At 39.0% G+C, this 20,682-nt stretch overlaps 1 protein-coding gene across 1 annotated transcript in view; it reads right to left on the bottom strand.

Moving 5' to 3' along the window:
- The window catches only part of LOC134535263 (angiotensin-converting enzyme), a 548,035-nt gene that overhangs the window by 403,262 nt on the left and 124,091 nt on the right, over nt 1-20,682 (bottom strand). Inside the window, exons 2-3 of the mRNA XM_063374335.1 lie at nt 5,271-5,429; nt 3,447-3,543 (exon numbers count right to left, since the gene is read on the bottom strand). Coding sequence (XP_063230405.1) covers nt 3,447-3,543; nt 5,271-5,429 — 256 coding nt within the window. The remainder of the gene's footprint in view (nt 1-3,446; nt 3,544-5,270; nt 5,430-20,682) is intronic.

The raw sequence follows: 20,682 nt of genomic DNA, 5'->3' as shown, positions 1-20,682 counted from the left end.
TGAAATACTGCCATCTTGTTAATATTCACTAAACAGTTAATACTATAACGTTTCCCTTTGTCTTTGTAAACTTTGGTTACTCCCATCCACCACAGATTGCAGCTTCGTTATTGTTATACATTTACGTTCCTTGACTTCCGTCGCATTCATGAAATTTCACGAACCAAATGCCGTATACCGAGAGCTAAGATGATACACATCAAAAATTATTCTTGACACACTAAAATCTTAGATAAGTAGACTTTTAGAACACCAAACTTTGGGCATAAAATTTTAAGTGATGAATTTACTTAAGAAAAAAAGTTAATACTTTGATGTTTATTTAATTGTTTTATACTATGTTCTGAAGTCATATGTTTGATGATTTAATTGGAATAAGTCTTAAATTTATATATTAATGTTATTAAAAACATGAAACATAAGTCAAAATTTTTTATAGAAATTATTACTAACAGTAACTCGTCAGTAAACCGGAATTAAATATAGACGACTTGGAAACAAATTCCAGTCGCTTCTGTGAAAAAATATGTAATAGAGAGAAAATACAATCTTGTAGACCACTAAGGATTACAATAATCCTTCCAAAATAATCTGTATGGAACCTTATGTAGCTGCTTTGGTGTAGTTTTCTAATTCTGTCTTCGCTTGATTGGAATGCTGGAAGGGAGGGAATTTCAACTTACAAAGAAAAATTTTTTACTGTACTTTTACGAAAGATGACTTTGTAAAGCCAGTTGTAAAAAAATATAATAGGTAATGCTACATGAAACATAGCCTATTATAAGTTTGTACATGTCTATAGTTATTTTTGCATATGTGAACTACGTCCTTCAAGATAAAACAGCATTAGTTAAACTAAATTGGTGCATTTATTTATACACTAATTGATGTTTCATTAAAGCATAATTGTTTTAACCATGTAAAGATATCCGAAAATTCTAAAGTTTGACTTCATTTTGTTTTACATTGGTGTTAATATGCGCCGCTAGTAGTGGAAAACTATTCAGGGAATGGTTTACAAATAACTGTAACTATTGAACGCACTGAGACTTCAAAAAGCATAAAGTCTGGGCAAGTATCTGAACCCAGCATTACTGCGATTACTATTTGGTAGTGATAGAGTATTTTTTCATGTAGATGTACAAATTTACAAATATCTGTAATTTAAATTATCTGGAATACCGTCGTGCATTAACCACCTGTGATTGCCCGTATGAACAACAAGATGTCAGAAAATAAATATAGAAATATGTTATTTATATAGTAAAAATATATTTAAATTTTCATAGTTCTATTTTACTTTTATTTTTTGTAAATGTGTAACATTTTCAAGACCATTATTTTTCATTTATTTACCACATGTAAGATATTTTATTTTTTGTTACTATACAGAAAAGGAACTATATCAAAAAATTCTTGTAAGATTTTTAACAATAATTCATGTGTGTAGGTCATAGTATTATTTTAAAAAATAACATCTGGCCCTCAAAATTAGTCAATTTATGGATCAAAGTTAATTTTTTAGCATGAAAATCTACAGATTTGTCGCAAATGTGTTTAAGCTAATCAGATTGTTACACCTTAATGTGTAAATGTTTATTTATTGCATATGTAGCAAATCGCAAACTTACATTTGATCATCTACAAAACTTTCTGAACATCGTTATATTTTCTGTATTTTGCTTTACGTATCATTTAAGATGAGGTCGATATTGATTGACACTTACAACAAAGATAAAAAAGATAAGAGAAAAACAACTGCATGGCTCGAGTTATAAAAATATCCTTCTTGTTGCTCTTTCAGAGGTGTAGCATTTTGTATTAACCGTTTGAATGTAACCATTATGTAAGAACTCTATTTTCAATCTAAAATTTTTAATAATATTAGGTTAAAAAATATAGAATCCTGAAGTTGCACATTAACGGTTGATCCATAATTATATACTACTTGCTTTATGCTTTCAGTTCAAACTAGGACTGACATAAAATTTTGCTTTAAAGTTCTAAAAATGTCGCTAAGAAATTGGTTGATTAGTATAAAATCTTATATAAACAAGTAAAAACGATTTTATTATAAATATATTTAAAGTATTTGCATAATCACGAAATATTAGAAAGAGAATAAATCTTGATTCTTTCCCTTAAGGCGCTCACTGCACTTAAGCCCCGCTTGGAAGTCGCTCGTCTAGACGTAGGGGGTAGCGGTAACCTCTCCCGACTGTAGTAGTTTACAGCTTGGAGGCTGAGGTCGGGAACATGCATACGTGGCTAAAGCCCAGGAGACAACAGCCTTCTGACAATGGTTGAGGAAACTGTGAAATGCATCATTTGAAGGCATCAACTTTTTAACAATAACTACAAAAACCTTTTGTAAATCGTGAAAGGGAGACACATGTATTGGAGAATAAGAAGAATTTTTTCTTCCTAAACACGCAATAGCTATAGTATTGAGTAGAGACCTGAGAAATTTGCGGTTTCGATGGCCTTCAGGATAGACTGCACATACCCCTGTACACTCGGGCAAATAACGCAAGTTCATTGGCTGCCGACTTGTAAGTCGTCTCAGCTGGTTTGTCTGTGATTCGATCCTTCTTTGGTTGAAGGTTTATAACTGGTTGAGATTCGTCCAGATGAACAGTAAGCCAATAGCAAAATTATCTAAGAGGTATATGTGTTTGAATGCTAGCCTATCACCGAATTAATCCGCGAATTTTGCAGGTCTCTAGTAATGAGTCATGAGTAACATGTAGCTGATCGCATAAAATTTGCAATTTAAAATAAATGTTTTAAAATGTTTGATATATATATTTTTTTTAGTTTCGTGACTTTTTTTTTTTTGTAAACAAAATTCCAAACGAAAATTTTTGAAAATATAACAATGCATTTTGTTTATATTTTGTCTGTCATGCACGCACGGCAAAAATCTTACACAAATGTTTTCATATTTTATTCCTTTTTTAAAAGTATTTTGGTAATTAAAAGTTGTATAATAATGTCATAATTCCATTAGCGATGGATGATTACAAATCATACAGTCTACGTTTATGTTACTAAAGACTTTCAGTGGGAATAAACACAATTAGCTATAAGTAAATCTTTTAAAATCTCCTTATATTAATCCTCAATTAAGTTGTTTAACTTGTGTGGGGGAATATGGACTGGTTGCCATTGGACACAAATTTAAACATTCAATTATAATATAATATAAAGTTATACATATAAGTAGTATTTCGTTTAGTTAAGAAAATGACTAAAAATAATTTGACATGCGACATAAAGAAAGTAGGCATTAAAAATAACTTAATTCTAGTACTTTTTTTAGGCTGTTTTTGAGCTTTATCTGTTCTAGCACTGTTTTTTAGCAATATCATTTTACTAAAGGAACTACCACAATTTTAACTATGATCTGAGTATTTATGTAATAATCCACAATGTTCACACGTTACCTGGATCGAGCTTCAAGCCACAGTTGAACGGGTTCTCGTAAGCACATATAGTCGCTGAGTTGAACACCGTGAGCATATCATTTATTATCTTGTTATACTGAAATAAAACATCTCAATCAATTAAAAAATATTTTTTGAGTTTCAAAATATTACCTATTAATATTGGCTAAGAAAGAAAAGTTGAATCGATTGTAATGACTAACACTATTAACTAATATATATGACACCGGCACATTTGTATAAAGCGTATATTGGATATATCATGCAAATTGATGTAACTCTTACAATAATAATACTTTTTTTAATTATAAAACTATCATAATAGCCTAAGATTACTAAGATAACAGTTATTAAATATCGGTCAGTCAGATTCCATAAACATTTAGTGTCTTCTGCCTCCTCTTATTAAAATAACATCATAAAGAATGCCCTCATCAGGTTTTATCTAAACCTACTTGAAGATCTTATATCTAATTTCAACAAATTTATCTGCAGCACTTTGACTCAGTTGAATTCTATGGTCTTGCAAACGTGTAGCCCATTCTCGGCCTCTTCTCTGAGATTGTTTTCTTCTTGCAGTATTTTTTTTTTTACTAAAGGCGGAGTTAGCACTTATTGTGTGTAAGCTGAAGTATTAATTTGTGTATTTCTAAGTTATGATAGTTCTACGTTACGATTTTATAAATTATGACTAGAGCCACGGAATTTTCGCGCATTCATTTAGTCGCAAGCTAGAATGCATAACCTCCACACTGTCGCACTGTGTTCATGATTGGACCGCAGTTATCTGGACACGCCCCTCTACGACCGTGAGCCAACGATGTCCAGCTAGGAGAGAAGTAAGCGAATCAGGTAGTGCCAAATAACAAGGATAAAAATGTTCTCGCTAAGAAATCAACCAATGGGAAAGTAAACATTGGTCGAGCACACCTATAACTTTGAATTCTATCCCGAAGCCAGAGGAATCCGCGAAATTTCCGGGACTCTAATTATGACATTTCTATGTTGCGTTTTGTTTGGCATTGTTTTTCTCTTAATTATGAAAGTTATACGGTTTGATAATTATAAGTTATGATGTTTCTAAGTTGTTTCTATGTGATGGTATTTATGACCTATGACTAGCGAAAAGATCTGAACACTTATTAGACTGCAACAAGGTATAGCCTGTGGTTTCTTCCTTGTGATTGGCGGCCGTCTGCGAGAGAAGTCGTTGCATTATTTGACCGAGCCACTCAGGACGCGTTTGCTTCCGCAATGGATTATCGTGATTGGTGTTGTTATGAAATACGTGTACCTGAAAGAAACTCACCCAATCACGAAACACAGGCGATACTACAGTGTTTTAACTTTCAGCTAGTCTCGAAATATTTTCGCGAAATCTGCATGCCTCTACCGATTACCGTTCTTAGTTATGTGGTTTGTTCCATAATTATAACTAGAGACCTGAAAAATTCGCGGGTTCATTTCGTGTTATGTTAAAATTCAAATAAGTATACCTTAGTGCTGCTTCTGTCATTGGTTCACTGTTAATCTGGAGGACTGAGGGCCAATTAGAGACCCTCACTCATAGAAGTGTCGAATAATAGGCCATCCAGTAGAGACGACTCACAAGTCAGCAGCCAATGAACAGTTGGTATTTGGCCGATTGTGCAGAGGAACTTGAAGTCTATCCTGGAGGTCACTGAACCCGCGAATTTTTCCGGTCTCTAGTTATGATGTTTCTAAGTTGCTTCCATGTGATGGTAGTTATGACCGATGGCAGTCCTAAGTTAATGTGGTTTTGTTCCATAATTGGAAGGTGTGACCTCCGTGACGACGCCTCACCCTGTCCAGCAGGTGCGGGGGCAGCGCCGACGGGCCGATGGTGGTCAGGATCCGTATCTCCCGCCACAGCTTGTCGTCAGGCACCTCGTCCCTGGTTATCTGGTCCAGCTTCTCCTTCACCGCCCGCTGGAAGGCGGCGTACTGCAGCTGCGACGCCGTCTGGGGAATAAGTGGCAATTTAGAAACACACACAAAAATTTTCAGTACATTCAACTGTAACAAAAATTTAGATACAGTGTAAACTCTATACCTAAAACGATACTTAACGGACTGAGCATTATTCGGCGTTATAGAGAGTGGTCGTCAAATGGATATAATTTTACTGTCCTATAATAATATGTATTTACTAATATAGTACACATTTTTCACATGAACATTAATATTCACACAAACAACAACACTTATTGCGTATAGTCTGTTATCTTCGTCTGATGTGTTTCGCTGCTCCAATATTTTCATTGTATTTTCTTATGCTTCTTCCTATTTTAATTGTATTTTCTTTTTTTTTTTTCCATATTGTAGACACGGTGGAGCGGCTAAATCCAAAGCGTCTTTCATCACTGATATTATCTCCCGTCTATATTGAGCGTATTAATAAAACTTTTTCGTCAATACACAACGATTTTTGTTTATTCGCCATGTTTACAGTTCCAAAGTCTGTAAGCAACTGTGAAAATGATGACGTGTAACAACTTGACAAAAGTCTAGTGACCGAGGTAAACATGTGCAAGTTCATCATACAAAAACAAAAGACATAATTTCTTAGAATCTCATGTACGTCAGTCGAAGTAAACACGTACTAAATAATACAACCACAATACAGCAAACAATAGAACGTACACAGATGATGTTCTTATCAACTTCTGCAACTTACTGCTTAATGATTTAAAAAGCCGTATTTTTGTCGTTAAACAGAGTGAGCGTGATGTTATATAGAGTGTATTATTGTATAGAAAACAAGGTAAACGAACCAAAGTCAAGCAATTTCGACGTTCTAAGGAGTTTAAATCGAGTGACGTTATAAAGAGTTTACACTGGATATAAAAAATTGGAATAAATTAAATTTGTGTAAAACCAAGGAGCCATCCGCGTCTGTTTGTTCGCTTACTTTTTCTAAACAATACAATATTGATGCGGTAGTCAGCATCATTTAAAGAATTTCTTATGGAATGTTTACATTTTTAACACGTAGGCCTACATAATAAAATCTAGATTTTTTGTGATTAAGTTATAATAACATAATACTACGGCGACTTATACATGACTGGTAGATCAAATTAATATACAACAGAATTGTAGGTGATTAAAAGGCTTACAGAAAATCCCGAGATAGCATACGAGTAGGTAGGCCTATGTCTTTCTTCTCAGGATGACATATAAAGTAGTATATAGTAATCGGAGCTGAGACTGGGTTCTGAATGTGATGATGGCGGCGGTATCAGCCATATTGAATTGTGACATCACAGCGGCTCTCTTGGATTACCATGATCTTGGACCTTGACCTTGACCTTAAAAATTGGTAAAAAAAAGTCTAAAAATGAATCAAAATTTGTCGAATTCGACATAAATCCGTCAAAATTCATCATAATTTCCAGTTTTAGGGGGGAGGGAAACCGCCAGAAAAAAGTTATACATATGCCATTTTCGAGGGAAAACCCCATAAAAAATTCAAAAATTTGGAATTGGAAAAACCTCAAAAGACTTTTGCCTCAGAAAAAAATTCCTCATAGAGGCTTAAATTCACCTTCGTCTGGCCTGCCTAAGCCGCCGAAGTCATTACATTGACTATTAAGATGTCATGGCCGCCATTTTGAATTGTAACCTAGTGATTGCAATTTTCGTTATTTTCGCCATCTCGAAAATCCATAACTATTAAGCTATAAATAAGATATATATTTTAAAAATAAAAAAAATTAATTAATAAAATGTTAATATTTAAACCTCCACCATTTTGAAAATTGTAGGCCATATTGAAAATCCGTAATTATTATTGGGAAAATTGGGGAAAATTTTCAAATTTTTTAGTAAAATTTTAATAAAAATACTTACAAACATGGAGGGTAAAAAAAATGGCCATGGAAACTTTCTCCATGGAAGCCACCGACAGACTCACCTGCCACCCCTAATGCCAAGGTTGTTTGAAATCTTATCCACCATCTTGTTTTTGTCTGCTGGAGGCCGCCATTTCGTATCCGACATATTGTTTTCGTCTACTAAATAGCGCTACAAACATGTGAGTTTAATTATTACTTGCTAGAGTTCAGTAATTATTTATTACTAGGGCACCCGATATCTTGGTGGCCGTCCTGGCTGCCATCTTGGTAATCTGTATTTATTAGACTAGAAATTCGGGAAAAAATCTAAAATTCATCAAAAAAAATCACTTATTAAAAAATGGATTTAATCGATTTCTCTGTTTGGTTCGATACTTGATCGATTTGAATATTTTATTTTAGGTAAATATATTTATTGAATAAAATATAACGAAAAATCCTAAAAGCAGTTTAGGTTCCTAGTCTACCTTACTCCATTAAATCGACGTTGTCATATTGGCTGGCGTCTTGGTAATTCGTAATAATTAAATTATAAATTCGGAAAAATCTAAAAATCATCAAAAAAACATTTATAAATGTAAGATTGACTGGATAGATTACCGTCGTTTGTTTGACTCTCGGCCAGTGATAAGAATAAATAAAGCTTGAATTTTTGAGGAATAGAACGGGAAATTTTCCCTCAAAACGGAAATATTTCCCTCGAAATAGGTACACTTAAAAATATTTTTTGTCATTTTAAATTATTTTTAGTCATTTTTGAGAAAATTGGAGTTCAAGTTGGCCGCTGTGACAGAACAATAAAAGATGGCAGTCGGCACCTCCGACACCATGTCTTGATTCCTGGGCCAGGAGGAATTATTATATACTACTATTATATATATTGTAAAGATACATATATTTATCTTTAAAAAACTTCTATTTTACAACTATTTATTATTGCAAGTGTTTTAAATTAGCATACATAAATGTTTCATTTTAAAACCCTTTATACAAACATTTTATCTCATTAAGGGTAGAAATTCAGCAAGTTGTAAAGAAAGATCTCATGGATTTTTATTTTTATAAATCATATTAAATACCTTATATCCCGCTTGATAAGCTTCCAAGGTAAAAATTTTTATCATAAATCAAATATCGTCCGCCTTTTCACAATTTTCGGTCGAACATCGAATAATTGTAACAATATGCTATGAAATCATATAAAGTAGGTCTTTATTTTTGCTCTGGGTCTTACCTTCTACTTCATTTACTTTGAGACATAATTTTAATCTATAAACACTCATTTAAACTCGTTTGATTACCTTAAGGGGCGAATTAAGAAAAATTGTAAAAGCATCCCATCATATTAATTATTTTAGTTATTCGTGTTATTTTTCTAATATCTCGCTTGATTTTCTTTGGAGGTATGATCTCTTACTGTTAAACCGCACCTTCCCACCCATTTGCGGTGAATCTCAAAAAATAGGTTTGTGCGTGGAGTCCATGTGCGACAGAAGTGAAACTTCTTGCTTTTTAGGTGTAGATACTGACAAATTATTTACATTTTCTGTAATACTATTCACATAAAAATTAATTGTACTTATAAAGTTAATTGTACAGATAAATGGCACTTTTCTAATTGAATAAATGAATTGTATATACTTTAAATAAAATATAAAAACTGAGGAATAGACAAACACAAGCAGAGTTACAAGAATTCCGAACCATCACTGCTGCGTCATTTCTACCTCTCCTCTGCTATCTCCCCTTCCAGCCGTTACAACTAGCATATAGCATGCTACGTTACATACCTATCCCTCTTTGCGCCGACTTCCCTTTCGAGCGCTTGTGTATGCGTTCGAGTTGCGTCGCTGCTGACGATCTTTCCTCCTTTACCAGTTCTCCCACTACGTACCAAATTATTCCCCTCATGCGATCGGAATTTTCGTAACGGTCTAAAATGGTAGTCCCCTAAGCATATAATTTTTACTTAAAAAAACAATCAAGGTTGAAGGATGGCCAGATTCTTCTAGTCCGTTCTCACCTCTCCTCCATTCCTTCCCCTCCCTTCCTGGGCTCGCCCCCCCCCCCCCCCTTTTTCCTCCTCAGCACCTTTTCCACCCTCCTTCCTCCTCCTCCTCCGACCTTCCAGATTGATTCGGCCTTCTAAACCTTCCTTGCCACCCCTTCCCCCCTCTCCAATCATCCCCTCGCCCGCCCACTTGTTTACCGTTAGTGAGCCGGCCGCTTCACTCGTCTGTCAGCCGGCAGCGGTCCTGGTTCCCGTCGCCCCTGTGTCTGGTAAGGCGTATCTGCAGGCGTGCTGGGCCATGCCCATTTCAGACTTATTTATGTCTCTTCCACTCCAGGCACTGGCGCCTGTTGTCGGGCCTTGTTATTGCCTTTGACTTTAATGTTCGCTTTTGCTTGACATGCCCACTTGTTTTGCGCTGTTCGCCCTGCGGCCGAGCCTGTCTTGATTAATTTTTGATGCCTTGCCACCTCTTGGCTGCATGATTCAGGCCTTCTGCCCTCTTTGATTTGCCATCTCGTTTTTTCTGGATTGTTACCACGCCTTACCAGGTCCACAGGGGCGACTCATTTTTATGATTTTGTCTTTTATAATTTATAATTTAAATGTTAAATTGTTATTGAGTTTACGACCTGTTATACTTGTTTGTATTAATATCATGTAAAGCACTATTTTTATAGGGCAACCTTATATAATGTATCATGAATATGCCACTTCAATTTTAACTAATGTATTTAGTATTAACAAATGTACTAATTAATGTTTACATTATACAAATGGAATTCTGCACTATTTATTTATTTATTTACTTGTTCTCTTTTGTAATTGTGTCTTGTGACTTTTGAGGCAGTCAGGTGGGTGACTCTTGCCCCACCTGGTTCAAGGTAACTAAATTTATATGTTATCCGTGCTCAATTTCTTACCTTTCAATTTGATTTGATTTGGAGATAAAATGTTGAATTATGAAATCAACCCTATCCCTTGTTACCTCTCATCACTTAATTTGCTAGGATATATAGTTTATTAATGTTTACATTAATATTTGTGCATCTTTGAACTCATTATACTACATCATGATTATCCACAAAAAAAACTTAATTTGGTCATCATGGTATATAAACATGGTAAATCTAGAAACATTCTTCCAAACAGTCTTCATGGTCTCGAATAAGATTTTGTTTACATAAGAAAGAACGTCTTAGTTGTTTTATCATATTTTAGTTACTTACTGATGAACATTTACATTTGTAAAAAAAATTGCTCCATTTGGTTCCATCTGGCTGCATCTGAGGGCAGTATAGGATAGGATATGATGGGCAAGATACGATGGGCAAGATACGATCGGCAGGATACAATCTCAAGATACGATCCACAGGATATATTAGGATACGATCGATAGGATACGATAGACACGATACGATAGGATGTTTTACAATCTGGCTACGAATAGTCGAAACATTCATAATTAAATGTGTTTTAAAAGCAGTCAATGATTTATGTGGGTGGTAGGATGCTCTCTCAAGATCTCAAGAGAAGGAAACTAGCTAGACTTTATGGGGAAGTGGAGTCGACCTGCATTATCTTGATTCTCAGCTATACTTAGCATAGTTATTGACTGAGGTATCATATCAGGTATCATATCACCTATTTAGTATATTTAAAGTTCTAGTTCTTATTTGACAATTATAATTCACAAATCAATTGGGTATCTCTAGATATATTTCACGTCCACGGAAAATTGTTGTCTCAATATTAACGGAAAACACAATGAGAAAAACCAACATACATCATCGTCTAAAAGTTCAGTCAGAACTTTTAATCTATACTAATATTATAAAGCTGAAGAGTTTGTTTGTTTAAACGCGCTAATCTCAGGAACCACTGGTCCGATTTTAAAAATTATCTCAGTGTTCGATAGTACATTTATCGAGGAAGGCTATAGGCTATATTATATTATCAATAACATTAGGGATCCTTACTAAAAGTCAAATTTAGAATCAAATGCTTTGGAGAGGGTTAGATACAACATGCAGTATACGTACGAAGTGTGTGTTGACGATGCCGCAGGCGCTAGAAGTTAACGACTATTTCATTGTTAGTGCAGCCCTCATCACCGTTGAAATTTTGCGGGTACTTTAAATATCAAAAATTGCCCTTTTTTTTCAAGTATATATATTTTACAGACTTGAAACTTCACAGTAATGTTCCTTATGTTACGCAGGATGACATTTTCCGAAAATTAGATGCCATGGGTGGTTAAAATCAGGCAACAGTGGGTATTTTGTCTGCATGAGAACAGGATTTTGCATTGTTCATGCCTTCTGCATCTCCATGGCAACGGGTATCGCACGGTAGTAGCGTGCCCACAAGGACAATGAGCGGCGCAAGAGTGATCTGCCTGTAGACTGCCGTAGCGAAGTACGGGTACATCAGTTGTACGTTGCGTGCACGAGTCGGGAAACCATCGGTGCTATTCATTTTCTCTCCGGTACATTATTCAGCATTGTAATATTTTTTCACTGAATTTTTTTTATTTACCATTACTGTAAATGGGAGATGTGGCTTAATTTTTTTTTCATTAGTATAGCCGTGCGAAGCCGGGTCGGGCAGCTAGTATATTAATAAAGAGGACTCTATAAAAATATAATCGTGGTTCAATCGATAACTATTCTAATTACAGCTGAGAAACACTATCATGCAAGAAGATTTAACTTCTCTTTGAGGTCTACAATAGCCCTTCTTTTGCGACCGTCAGAGAGCAATCTACAACCCTCGTAAAACAGTGACTGCTTTTACAAAACTAAGAATTATGAAAGATTGATACCATTTTCCGTCAGATGGAGCCAGATCCATCGTATCATTTCGATTACATCCTGTCATTTCCTGGCGATCGCATTCCATTGTTCCCTATAGTATTCTGTCTATTGTATTCTGCCGATCGTATTGTTACGAACGTGAGCAAAGCCGTGTAACGCGCAGGTGCAGAGCTAGCTGGGCTGACATCACATGCCGCTGTAACATGAGATGTGCCGAGCGCACCTGGGTTGCCGCTTCCAGCCATCCGCTCCCCACGCGGCGCTGTTAGTTTGACATCCGAAACCTGACAGCTGCAGAGTTACGCGAGCCGCCAACACGTGTTTCGAGAGATTTCTGCCGTCGTGTCGATACGGAATGACGCGACTGTCCCCAGCCGTGCTCGTGAGTTCTACAAATGGCGTCTGTGATATTTAAGACGAGGAAGCCGGCCTGAGAGTCAGTCGGAGAGTTCAGGCGGGAGCTCTTCCGCGGCGGAGTTTCCGGGGCGATAGTGCCACGGGTGCGGCAGAGTGGCGAATGCCTTGGACGATAGGTTCCAGGGCAGGGAGTGAGTGAGTGAGTGGAGTCGGGAGCTTTCCCGCGGTGGAGTTTCGGGGCGATAGAGCGGCAAAGTCCCTGGACGACGGTTCCAGGACAGAGAGTTCATTTCCGGGCGATAGTGTCACAGGCGCGGCGGAGTTCCGAGTGAAGTTCCGAGTGAGGCGTCGAGCGGATCCTCGGCGAAGGCAAGTGCGTCGGCGGCGGCGGAGTGCGGCGACGGAGTCCCGCGGCGGAGATCCACGAGAGGTGCTGCGGCGAGAATTGTGCCAGAGGTGCGGCCCAGCGAGGTGTGTGGATTGTAAGAAACGAGTGACTGGGGAAGCAACATTTTTTAACTGTAATTAATTATTCGCCATTTTAGAAGATTTTTGTAAGTGACATAATTAGTGGCAATAAATAAAACTGTGTAGTGTAATAAAATCTTTAATTTGGCTATCCTTTACGAACCCACGATCGTAACAGTATCATTTAGTAAACTGCAACAGATGGAGCCAATTGGAGTGAGATGTATGCAAATGGAATTAGATGGAGCCAGATGGAGCCAAATTGGGCAACTGTCTACAAATGTAACAGATTATCAGCGAGCAACTAAAATCTGTTAAAACAATTAATACTTTTTTGTGTGAAAAAATATTGCAAACATTTATGTTGATGGATGTTAATGTATCATTATCAAACAATATAAGATATACGTGGATATTCTTTAATATTCTGTGTTGATATCGATCATTTCAATCTATTTACGAAGATGATTGAGAAAATTTACGAGAATTTACAAAGATTGTTCTTTGGTGTTATGTAATTTTATGAATATGAAGGATGATAATGACGATGACTTGATGTAAGTTTTTGGACATACGCCATTGCTAAGAACTTTTTCTGTTGAAGAAAAACTAATAAATAAAATAAATAAATAAAAATAAAAAAATACTCAAAAAAAGATACAAAAAACACACAAAATTAAGCAAACAATTGCTGTTGTCAACAAGGATATGATATGAACACCACAAAATATTCCGAAACAGGAATATGGTCAGCAAACAAAGAAAAAACAAAGAAAAATGTACTAAGAGAACGAAAAAATCCCCACAAATGATGACAACACAAAAATATTGAAACCCAAAATAATTCAGCACAACAGTTGAAGCGAGACAAAAAAACATGACAAAACGAAAAAACAAACAAATACAATAGTTTTACCTAAACAGAAACAAGCGACGTTTCGGGAACTGCTATCTGCTCCCGTCCTCAGGCAGAGACGCACATGGTACGGAAACACAGGTGCGACTGAGAAGGGGCTGCCGCCGTTTCCTCATATGCTCGGCCGGGAGCGTGTGACAGCGATACCGGGAACTCTTACGTTCCCATAACTCGCTATGTGGTCGCCAATATAAATAGTGCAACCCCGTCACTTTGATCGAATCATTGGAAACGTCGGCGGGGCGCGATGTGTGTGATTTTAAGATTAAAGGTGGCTCACGGTCCAGAAGAAGTAAAATAGCTGTCGCATGTTGCTTGGCTCTATTTTTAATAGTGTAGGTGTCAGGCGGGGGGAGGTCACCCTTTCCCCTCAGTTAGTTGGCTAACTGATGCATGAGAGTGTCGTGATGTCTGTATTTAGAGGCGTGTGGAGTGTGCGCAAGAATGGCCTAATTAATTTCGTTGTGTGAGTGTAGTGTATAGCTCCAAGGCCGCACATACCCGGCTGACCAAGCAGGCATATCATCGTGTAAGTTTACCGATGTGTAGGAGAAATTACATAGATTAGTAAACACCTGGCCGCCTTAAGGACCGAACTATTGCGTTCCAGTATAGTTCGGTCAAAGTTAGGCTAAACCAGTATTGCTGTAGTTAGCCCCCAGGCTGTTGTCGTCTAAACCTGAAAAATAGAAAAATAGAGAGTGAAATTAGTAAATGAATGTCATCCTATTCTATTATTGTTCGAGCAGAGGAATGCCCTCGTCCAGTGTTTTTTTTTTTTTTTTTTTTTTTTTTTTTTTTTTTTTTTTTTTTTTTGTCGTCGCAATTCAAAAACCCATGCCTTCCGAAACGCGGCCGGCACTGGAGGTGAAGCCTGCCAGGCGGGTCTCGCCCTTCAGGCATACGGAGTCAGCCCTAACACACAGGCAGTGGACCTCTGCATGGGTCAAAACCTACACCTGCATGCTTCGGACCATTTCGAATTAGCAAGAAAATGAAAAGTTACATTAATGAATTAATTAATAATGGCTGGGGAAAACAACTATCAAGGACTAGTGGAGGAGGTGAGGGAAGGAAAGATTTGGTATTTAAAGGAATTTGGGCCTGCGGTCGAGTTTTCGCTGGTTTATAATTAGAGCCCCGCTGGGTCAAAGGTAGTGTTGACGCAATAAAATAGAGCCCCGCTGGGCCAAAAGTAGTGTTGACGCAATATTTACGAGTCCTGGGAATGTCAATCATTGGCTAGTCCAATGTTGATTATTTGCACCGCAGGACGTAGACAGGCACATCGGGGCCAGAGAGAAACGTCTGCTATGTTTGTTAAGTTGCCCTGCGTACATGGGATGTGTGGATTCTAGTATAACCTGGCTTAGGCAAGTCGCGGTTTTTTAAACTGTCGCTGTGCAGCTGGGTCGTAGCCCGGAAGTGAATTCATATAAGTATTGGCATGTTCAGGGAGCTGGCCATAAAAAGACCTGTTTTGCCGTTTTATATATTCCTCTACAAACTCTACTTTGAGTAGCTGGTGTACTTCTAGTGTGCTGGTGTACCAGCCGCAATCTGCAATGGCTCTAAGAAATTTATTTTGAGTGACCTGTACTTTATCGATATGGCATTTTGCTGCATAGCCCCAGATTTCGCAAGCATATAATAATTGAGGGCGAACTATTTGTAAATACAGCTGTAATTTTTTCTTTCTAGGAAATTGGGGGGCCTTAAACATTGAGTATAGGCTGCGCAAAGTGCCTCGCGCAAACTGTGTCACCTTAGTGGTGTGAACTTTCCAGGTCAGCCTGGTATCTAGAGTTAAACCTAAATATCTAGCCGATTTAACAAATGGTATGGCTTGGTTAAAAATTTTTAATTCGCGGTCGGGGGCGGTGTATTTTTTAGTTAAAATTAAAGTTGTGGACTTGGCTCCATTTATTTTAATGCGCCAGCGAGTGTACCATTGTTCGAGTGAGGTAAGCTGCCTCTGAACTTTGGTTAAAGCAAACTTCAAATTCGGGGATTGATATATTATTGCAGTGTCGTCTGCATATAATTGCACGTGGGCATGTTCCCGCGGGATGTCGGCTGTGTAAACATTATAGAAAAAGGGTGAGAGTGGGGACCCCTGCGGCACACCTGCTGTCAGCTCCCGAGTGGATGATTTCGCCCCCTCTATTGATACAAAAAATTTTCGACGCCATAAATAGTGGGCCACCAGATGAATATATGTGTCTGGAAAGTTAAATGTAATTAATTTTTGAATTAAGCCAGGTATCCAAACTTTGTCGAAAGCTTTTTCCGCGTCTAGCATCGTTGCGACAGTAAATTTCGCTCGTGAATTAAAACCGTCAGTGGCCTCTTCAATGAGCTTAATTAGGGGGTGAGAGGTAGAGTGGCCCCTTCTAAAACCAAATTGGTTATCTGGAATGACTTCGTGTTCGTCCGAATGGTGTTGAAGTCGTTTGAGTAAAATTTTTTCGAAAATTTTACTCATGCTATTTAGGAGGCTAATAGGTCGCCTGTTTTGTGGTAGTGACGCATTTTTTCCCGGTTTCGGAATGGTGATAACTTTAGCTAGTTTCCATGACGATGGGTAGGATTTAAGAATAAAAATAGCATTTATTATTTTAAGAAAGTATTGTATAGCCTGAAATGATAATTTCTTTAAAGTATCAAAATTTATTCCGTCAGGTCCGCCTGCTTTATTTTTTGGTCGCGAGTGAATAGCTTCTAAGAGCTCTTTAATTGTTACGAGTTCCGGCTCGGCTTGTGGAACGATTTGTAAATAGTTATTAACAGCTACTGTCGTGGTCCTAGTAAACTGAGGCTCGTTTATGTCTTCGTTTGGTGAAAATTGTTTTTCAAAAATGTCTGCTATAGCATTTGCTTTATCTATCGCGTCATATTTAATGCCCGCGTTTGTAACAATGGCAGGTGTGGAGATAAATTTATTTTTCCCTCGTAAATTGCGTGTGAGCCGCCACATTTGCCGAGGTTGAGTTGCGCACTCTGTTATTAAGTTTCCGTATTTTTCTATTTTTAAATCTTTAAGTTTTCGCGAGACTTGAGCTTTAAGGCGATTGTATTCAGTCCTAGCTTGCGGTGTTCTCGTTCGTTGATAAGTGTTGCGCGCCTGCCGTTTTAAAACGATTAGCATGTCTACATCTGGGTAATTTATTCGCGTAAATTCTCTTTTATTCACGATTTTCGTGTGTTTTTTGCGCACGTCTGTAATTGTGTCGGTGAAAAGTTTTACGTGAGTTTCGAGCTCATCTGCTGTGTATATCGCTGGAGTTTCTGTAAAAGTTAATTCCAGGTCTTCGCGAAATTTGTCCCAGTCGGGAATACCAAAAGTGCGGCTAAATATCGCTGCGCAAAATTGAGCATTAAAAGTTAATTGAATTAGTACCGGAAAATGGTCTGAGTCAAGCTCATCTAATTTTTCTGAAATAACCTGCGCACCTGGTATGTTTGTAAGAGCTATATCTAATATGTCAGGCATGCCACCATTCGTTGGATAGCAAGTTGGCGAGCCTGGAGCAAAAATTTCGTAATTATTTGCTACCGAATGATCTAATAATTTTCTGCCTGCTGGGTTAGTATTTTTGCATCCCCAGTCTTCGTTTTTGCTGTTTAAATCGCCTGCGATGAAAAAGTGTTGCTGTGGATTAATTAATTTATTTAAATCCCTAGAAAGTAGTGGCTTATCTGGGGGTTTATATACTGCCGACATGCAGACATGCGCATTTTTATTACGAATATTTATGCTGGTGGCCTCTAGGTGCTCTAAGCCAGTTATTTCTATCGGATGGTGATGAATCCCGTGTTTAATTAATATGGCTGTGCCGCCCCCACGAGTGGCGCGGTCAGTGCGGTAAGTGGTGTAACCACAAATATTAAATCGATGATGCGGTGATAGGTGAGTCTCGGTAATGAATGCCACATCAATCCCATATATTACAAGGCACTGTTCCAACTCGTACGACCGAAGGCGGAGACCACATGCATTAAAGTTTAGGAGTTGTAGTGTTTTCCCCATGTTTACTGCCATTTACTGGAGCACTGTCGCGAGTGCTTCCAATAGAATGGTTTGGCGGTATTTAATGCTCTCGGTGGAGCGGATGCGTGCGTAATACGGTTCGAGTGCCTTCACTAAATTCCAATAATCGCACATGCGCAAGATCTCTGCGAGTTCCGCGAGGCTAGTGATATTATTATTTGGCTGTGCTTCTGGCGCGGTTTCTGTTCTATGCTGCTGGCTCTTCTCGACGCGAGCCTGCACGATTTCCGTTGCCGTGCGCCGCGGTGCGCTTACGCCTGACGTAGCTGCCGCGTATGACGTGGAAGCTACTGCCTGTGTTTGATTTATGCCCGGTTGGCTGGCCTGCTCGCTGGGCCGTGCGTTTCGCGGACTGCGCTCTGTTGTTGTTGTTGTTGCCCGGTGCACGTGTTCCCTGGTGGGTGCGGGGGGAGGGGGGAAACTTTCCCGCGTCGGTGCGGCCGGCTGTGCTCGCGAGGCTGTGCGCGCAGCTTTCTGTGCTGCCTGTTCCGCGGCGGCCTGTCTCCGCGACTCTACGATCTTCAAAAACGCGGGGCACTGTCGCCAGGCCGCGGTGTGGCCTGTCTCTTTACAGTTCGAGCACACCTTTGGTGCCTCCTCTGGGACTGGGCATTCGCTGCGGGGATGCGAACCCGCGCACCTGATGCATTTAGGTACTTCTGAACAGTTTCCGGTGGTGTGTCCGAAGGAACTACACCTCTTACAGAGCGGGACGTCTTCCGCGCGAGTCGTGTACCGCTCAATCTTTATACCACTTGTGTAGTATAGTTGTTTGACGGCGTAGATGTCGTGCGCGCTAGGTGCCACGCACACCACGAATGACGGTGTTGGCTCGAAAAACTCTTGCCCTGAGTTGCGGTCTGTTAGCCGCCGACTGAGCTGTTTGATGAAATTTACTTTAAACCCGAGCGCGGTGAGCTCCTCAGAAATCGCATCAACCGGCGTGAATTTACTCAAATTCTTTATCACTACTTTTTCCCCTCGCTCGCTGGGCTGGGAGAAAGTGTGGAAAGGCACATCGTTTGCCTTAAACCAAGCGGTCGCTTTGTCTTGGTCCAATTTGCCATCAAAAGTTATGCGCACTTCTTGACGCTTCGTCAGCGTCATTCGGTTTTTGATGCCGAGTCGCGCGAAGGCAGGGCCCAAGCTGCCGATTGCCTGACTGTTGCGGATTACGAATGGTACGCGTTTGTAGCGCGGAGCCTCGTCAGTCGGTGTCCGTTGTTGCGGTGTCGGTACCGCTTGTGACGCATCGCTATTACGCCTGCGTTGTCTACGCTCAACAGTGGTGAAGCCACTGTTGTCGTCCTCGGTTGTGGTGGGCTGGAGCCCTGACGGTTTTTTAGACTGAACAGAGTGTTCAGTCTCTGAGTCGCTGCCCTCGTGCGTGCGCTTCGTCGCGGTGCCGACCTCCATCTCCTCGTCGCTACTACTCATCGCTAGTAGGTGCCCCGCCTTGAAAAAAGCAGGGCACACAACAGGCGTATCGTCCGGCCTAACTAGCGTGGTATTCCTATCTGTTCGCAGCGTCCTAACTACCTGTCGAACCTAGCACCTTACGCACTGGCCACTGACCTGAGCTTCCTTTTTAGGAACGCCAGGCTAGGCAAAGAGAGAGGCTGACCCTTCTCCGACCAGCACGCGGTAAAGAATGAGAAGGGGCTGGAAAATGAGGTTATTTATCAGAGAAAGGGCTACATCTTGCTCAGCCAATGACAGACGAGCTGTCTCCCCATTGGCTGTGCACCATGTAGTTAAAGCGGATTGGTTATGGTGGGTTGAGTATTGGCTATTGTTTTGTGCTGCAGGGATGTTTCTCTCTTTATCAAAGGGATCCACATATTTTTTAATTCAATGCTCTGCTGGCTGAAAATATTTTTATTGCTAATAATGAAGGCTGATTCTTTGATTTTCCTTTTTATTTTATCGGATTCCTGTATGAGTGGTGTGGAGTCTTCCCAGAGAATTTTGTGGCTATTTTCCCATGTATGTTCAGCAAGTCTGGATTTTAGGGTTTCACCCTTCTTGCAGTTGTTTTTGTGTTCTTTGATTCGGGTGGATAGAGCTCTGCCAGTTTCACCTATGTACATGTGGCCACATTCACAGGGGATTTGATACACACAGTTGTGAGTTTGTAATTTTTCTGTGGCTGGTTTCACCTTGGTAACAATACTTTTAATAGTAGATTTAGAACGGAATGCTGTTTGAAGTCCATATTTATTTCCTAGGCGTCTTATTTTTTCTGAAAGCCCTTGAACATATGGAATAACTAGGGTTCCTGCAGGTTTCTCAGTTTCTGTGGATTTGAGTGTTTTGTTGGATTTCAAATGCTGTTTGATGGTGTTGACAGGGTAACCATTGGCTATGAGTTCTTTTTTTATATGATTGTGTTCAACCGTAATAGATTTCTCATCAGAACAAATAATCTCAGCTCGGTTGGTTAGTGTGTGAATTATGCCAGTTTTTGTTGTTTTGGGATGGTTGGATGCAAAATTAAGGTATTGGCCTGTGTGCGTAGGTTTCCTGTATACTTTTGTTTCCAGGCTGTTGTTTTTTCTGCTGACTAGTACATCCAGGAAAGGAATGCTACCTTTGGTTTCTTTTTCATATGTGAATTTTATTGATAGCCTCAGAGAGTTGAGGTGGTTCACAAATTCCAAGAACTGCAAGAAGGGTGAAACCCTAAAATCCAGACTTGCTGAACATACATGGGAAAATAGCCACAAAATTCTCTGGGAA

Source organism: Bacillus rossius, chromosome 8, assembly GCF_032445375.1.
Source record: "Bacillus rossius redtenbacheri isolate Brsri chromosome 8, Brsri_v3, whole genome shotgun sequence".
NCBI classification, from domain to species: domain Eukaryota; kingdom Metazoa; phylum Arthropoda; class Insecta; order Phasmatodea; family Bacillidae; genus Bacillus; species Bacillus rossius.
Note: the sequence above shows the minus strand (reverse complement) of the source record. Positions and strands in the feature narration are given on the sequence as shown.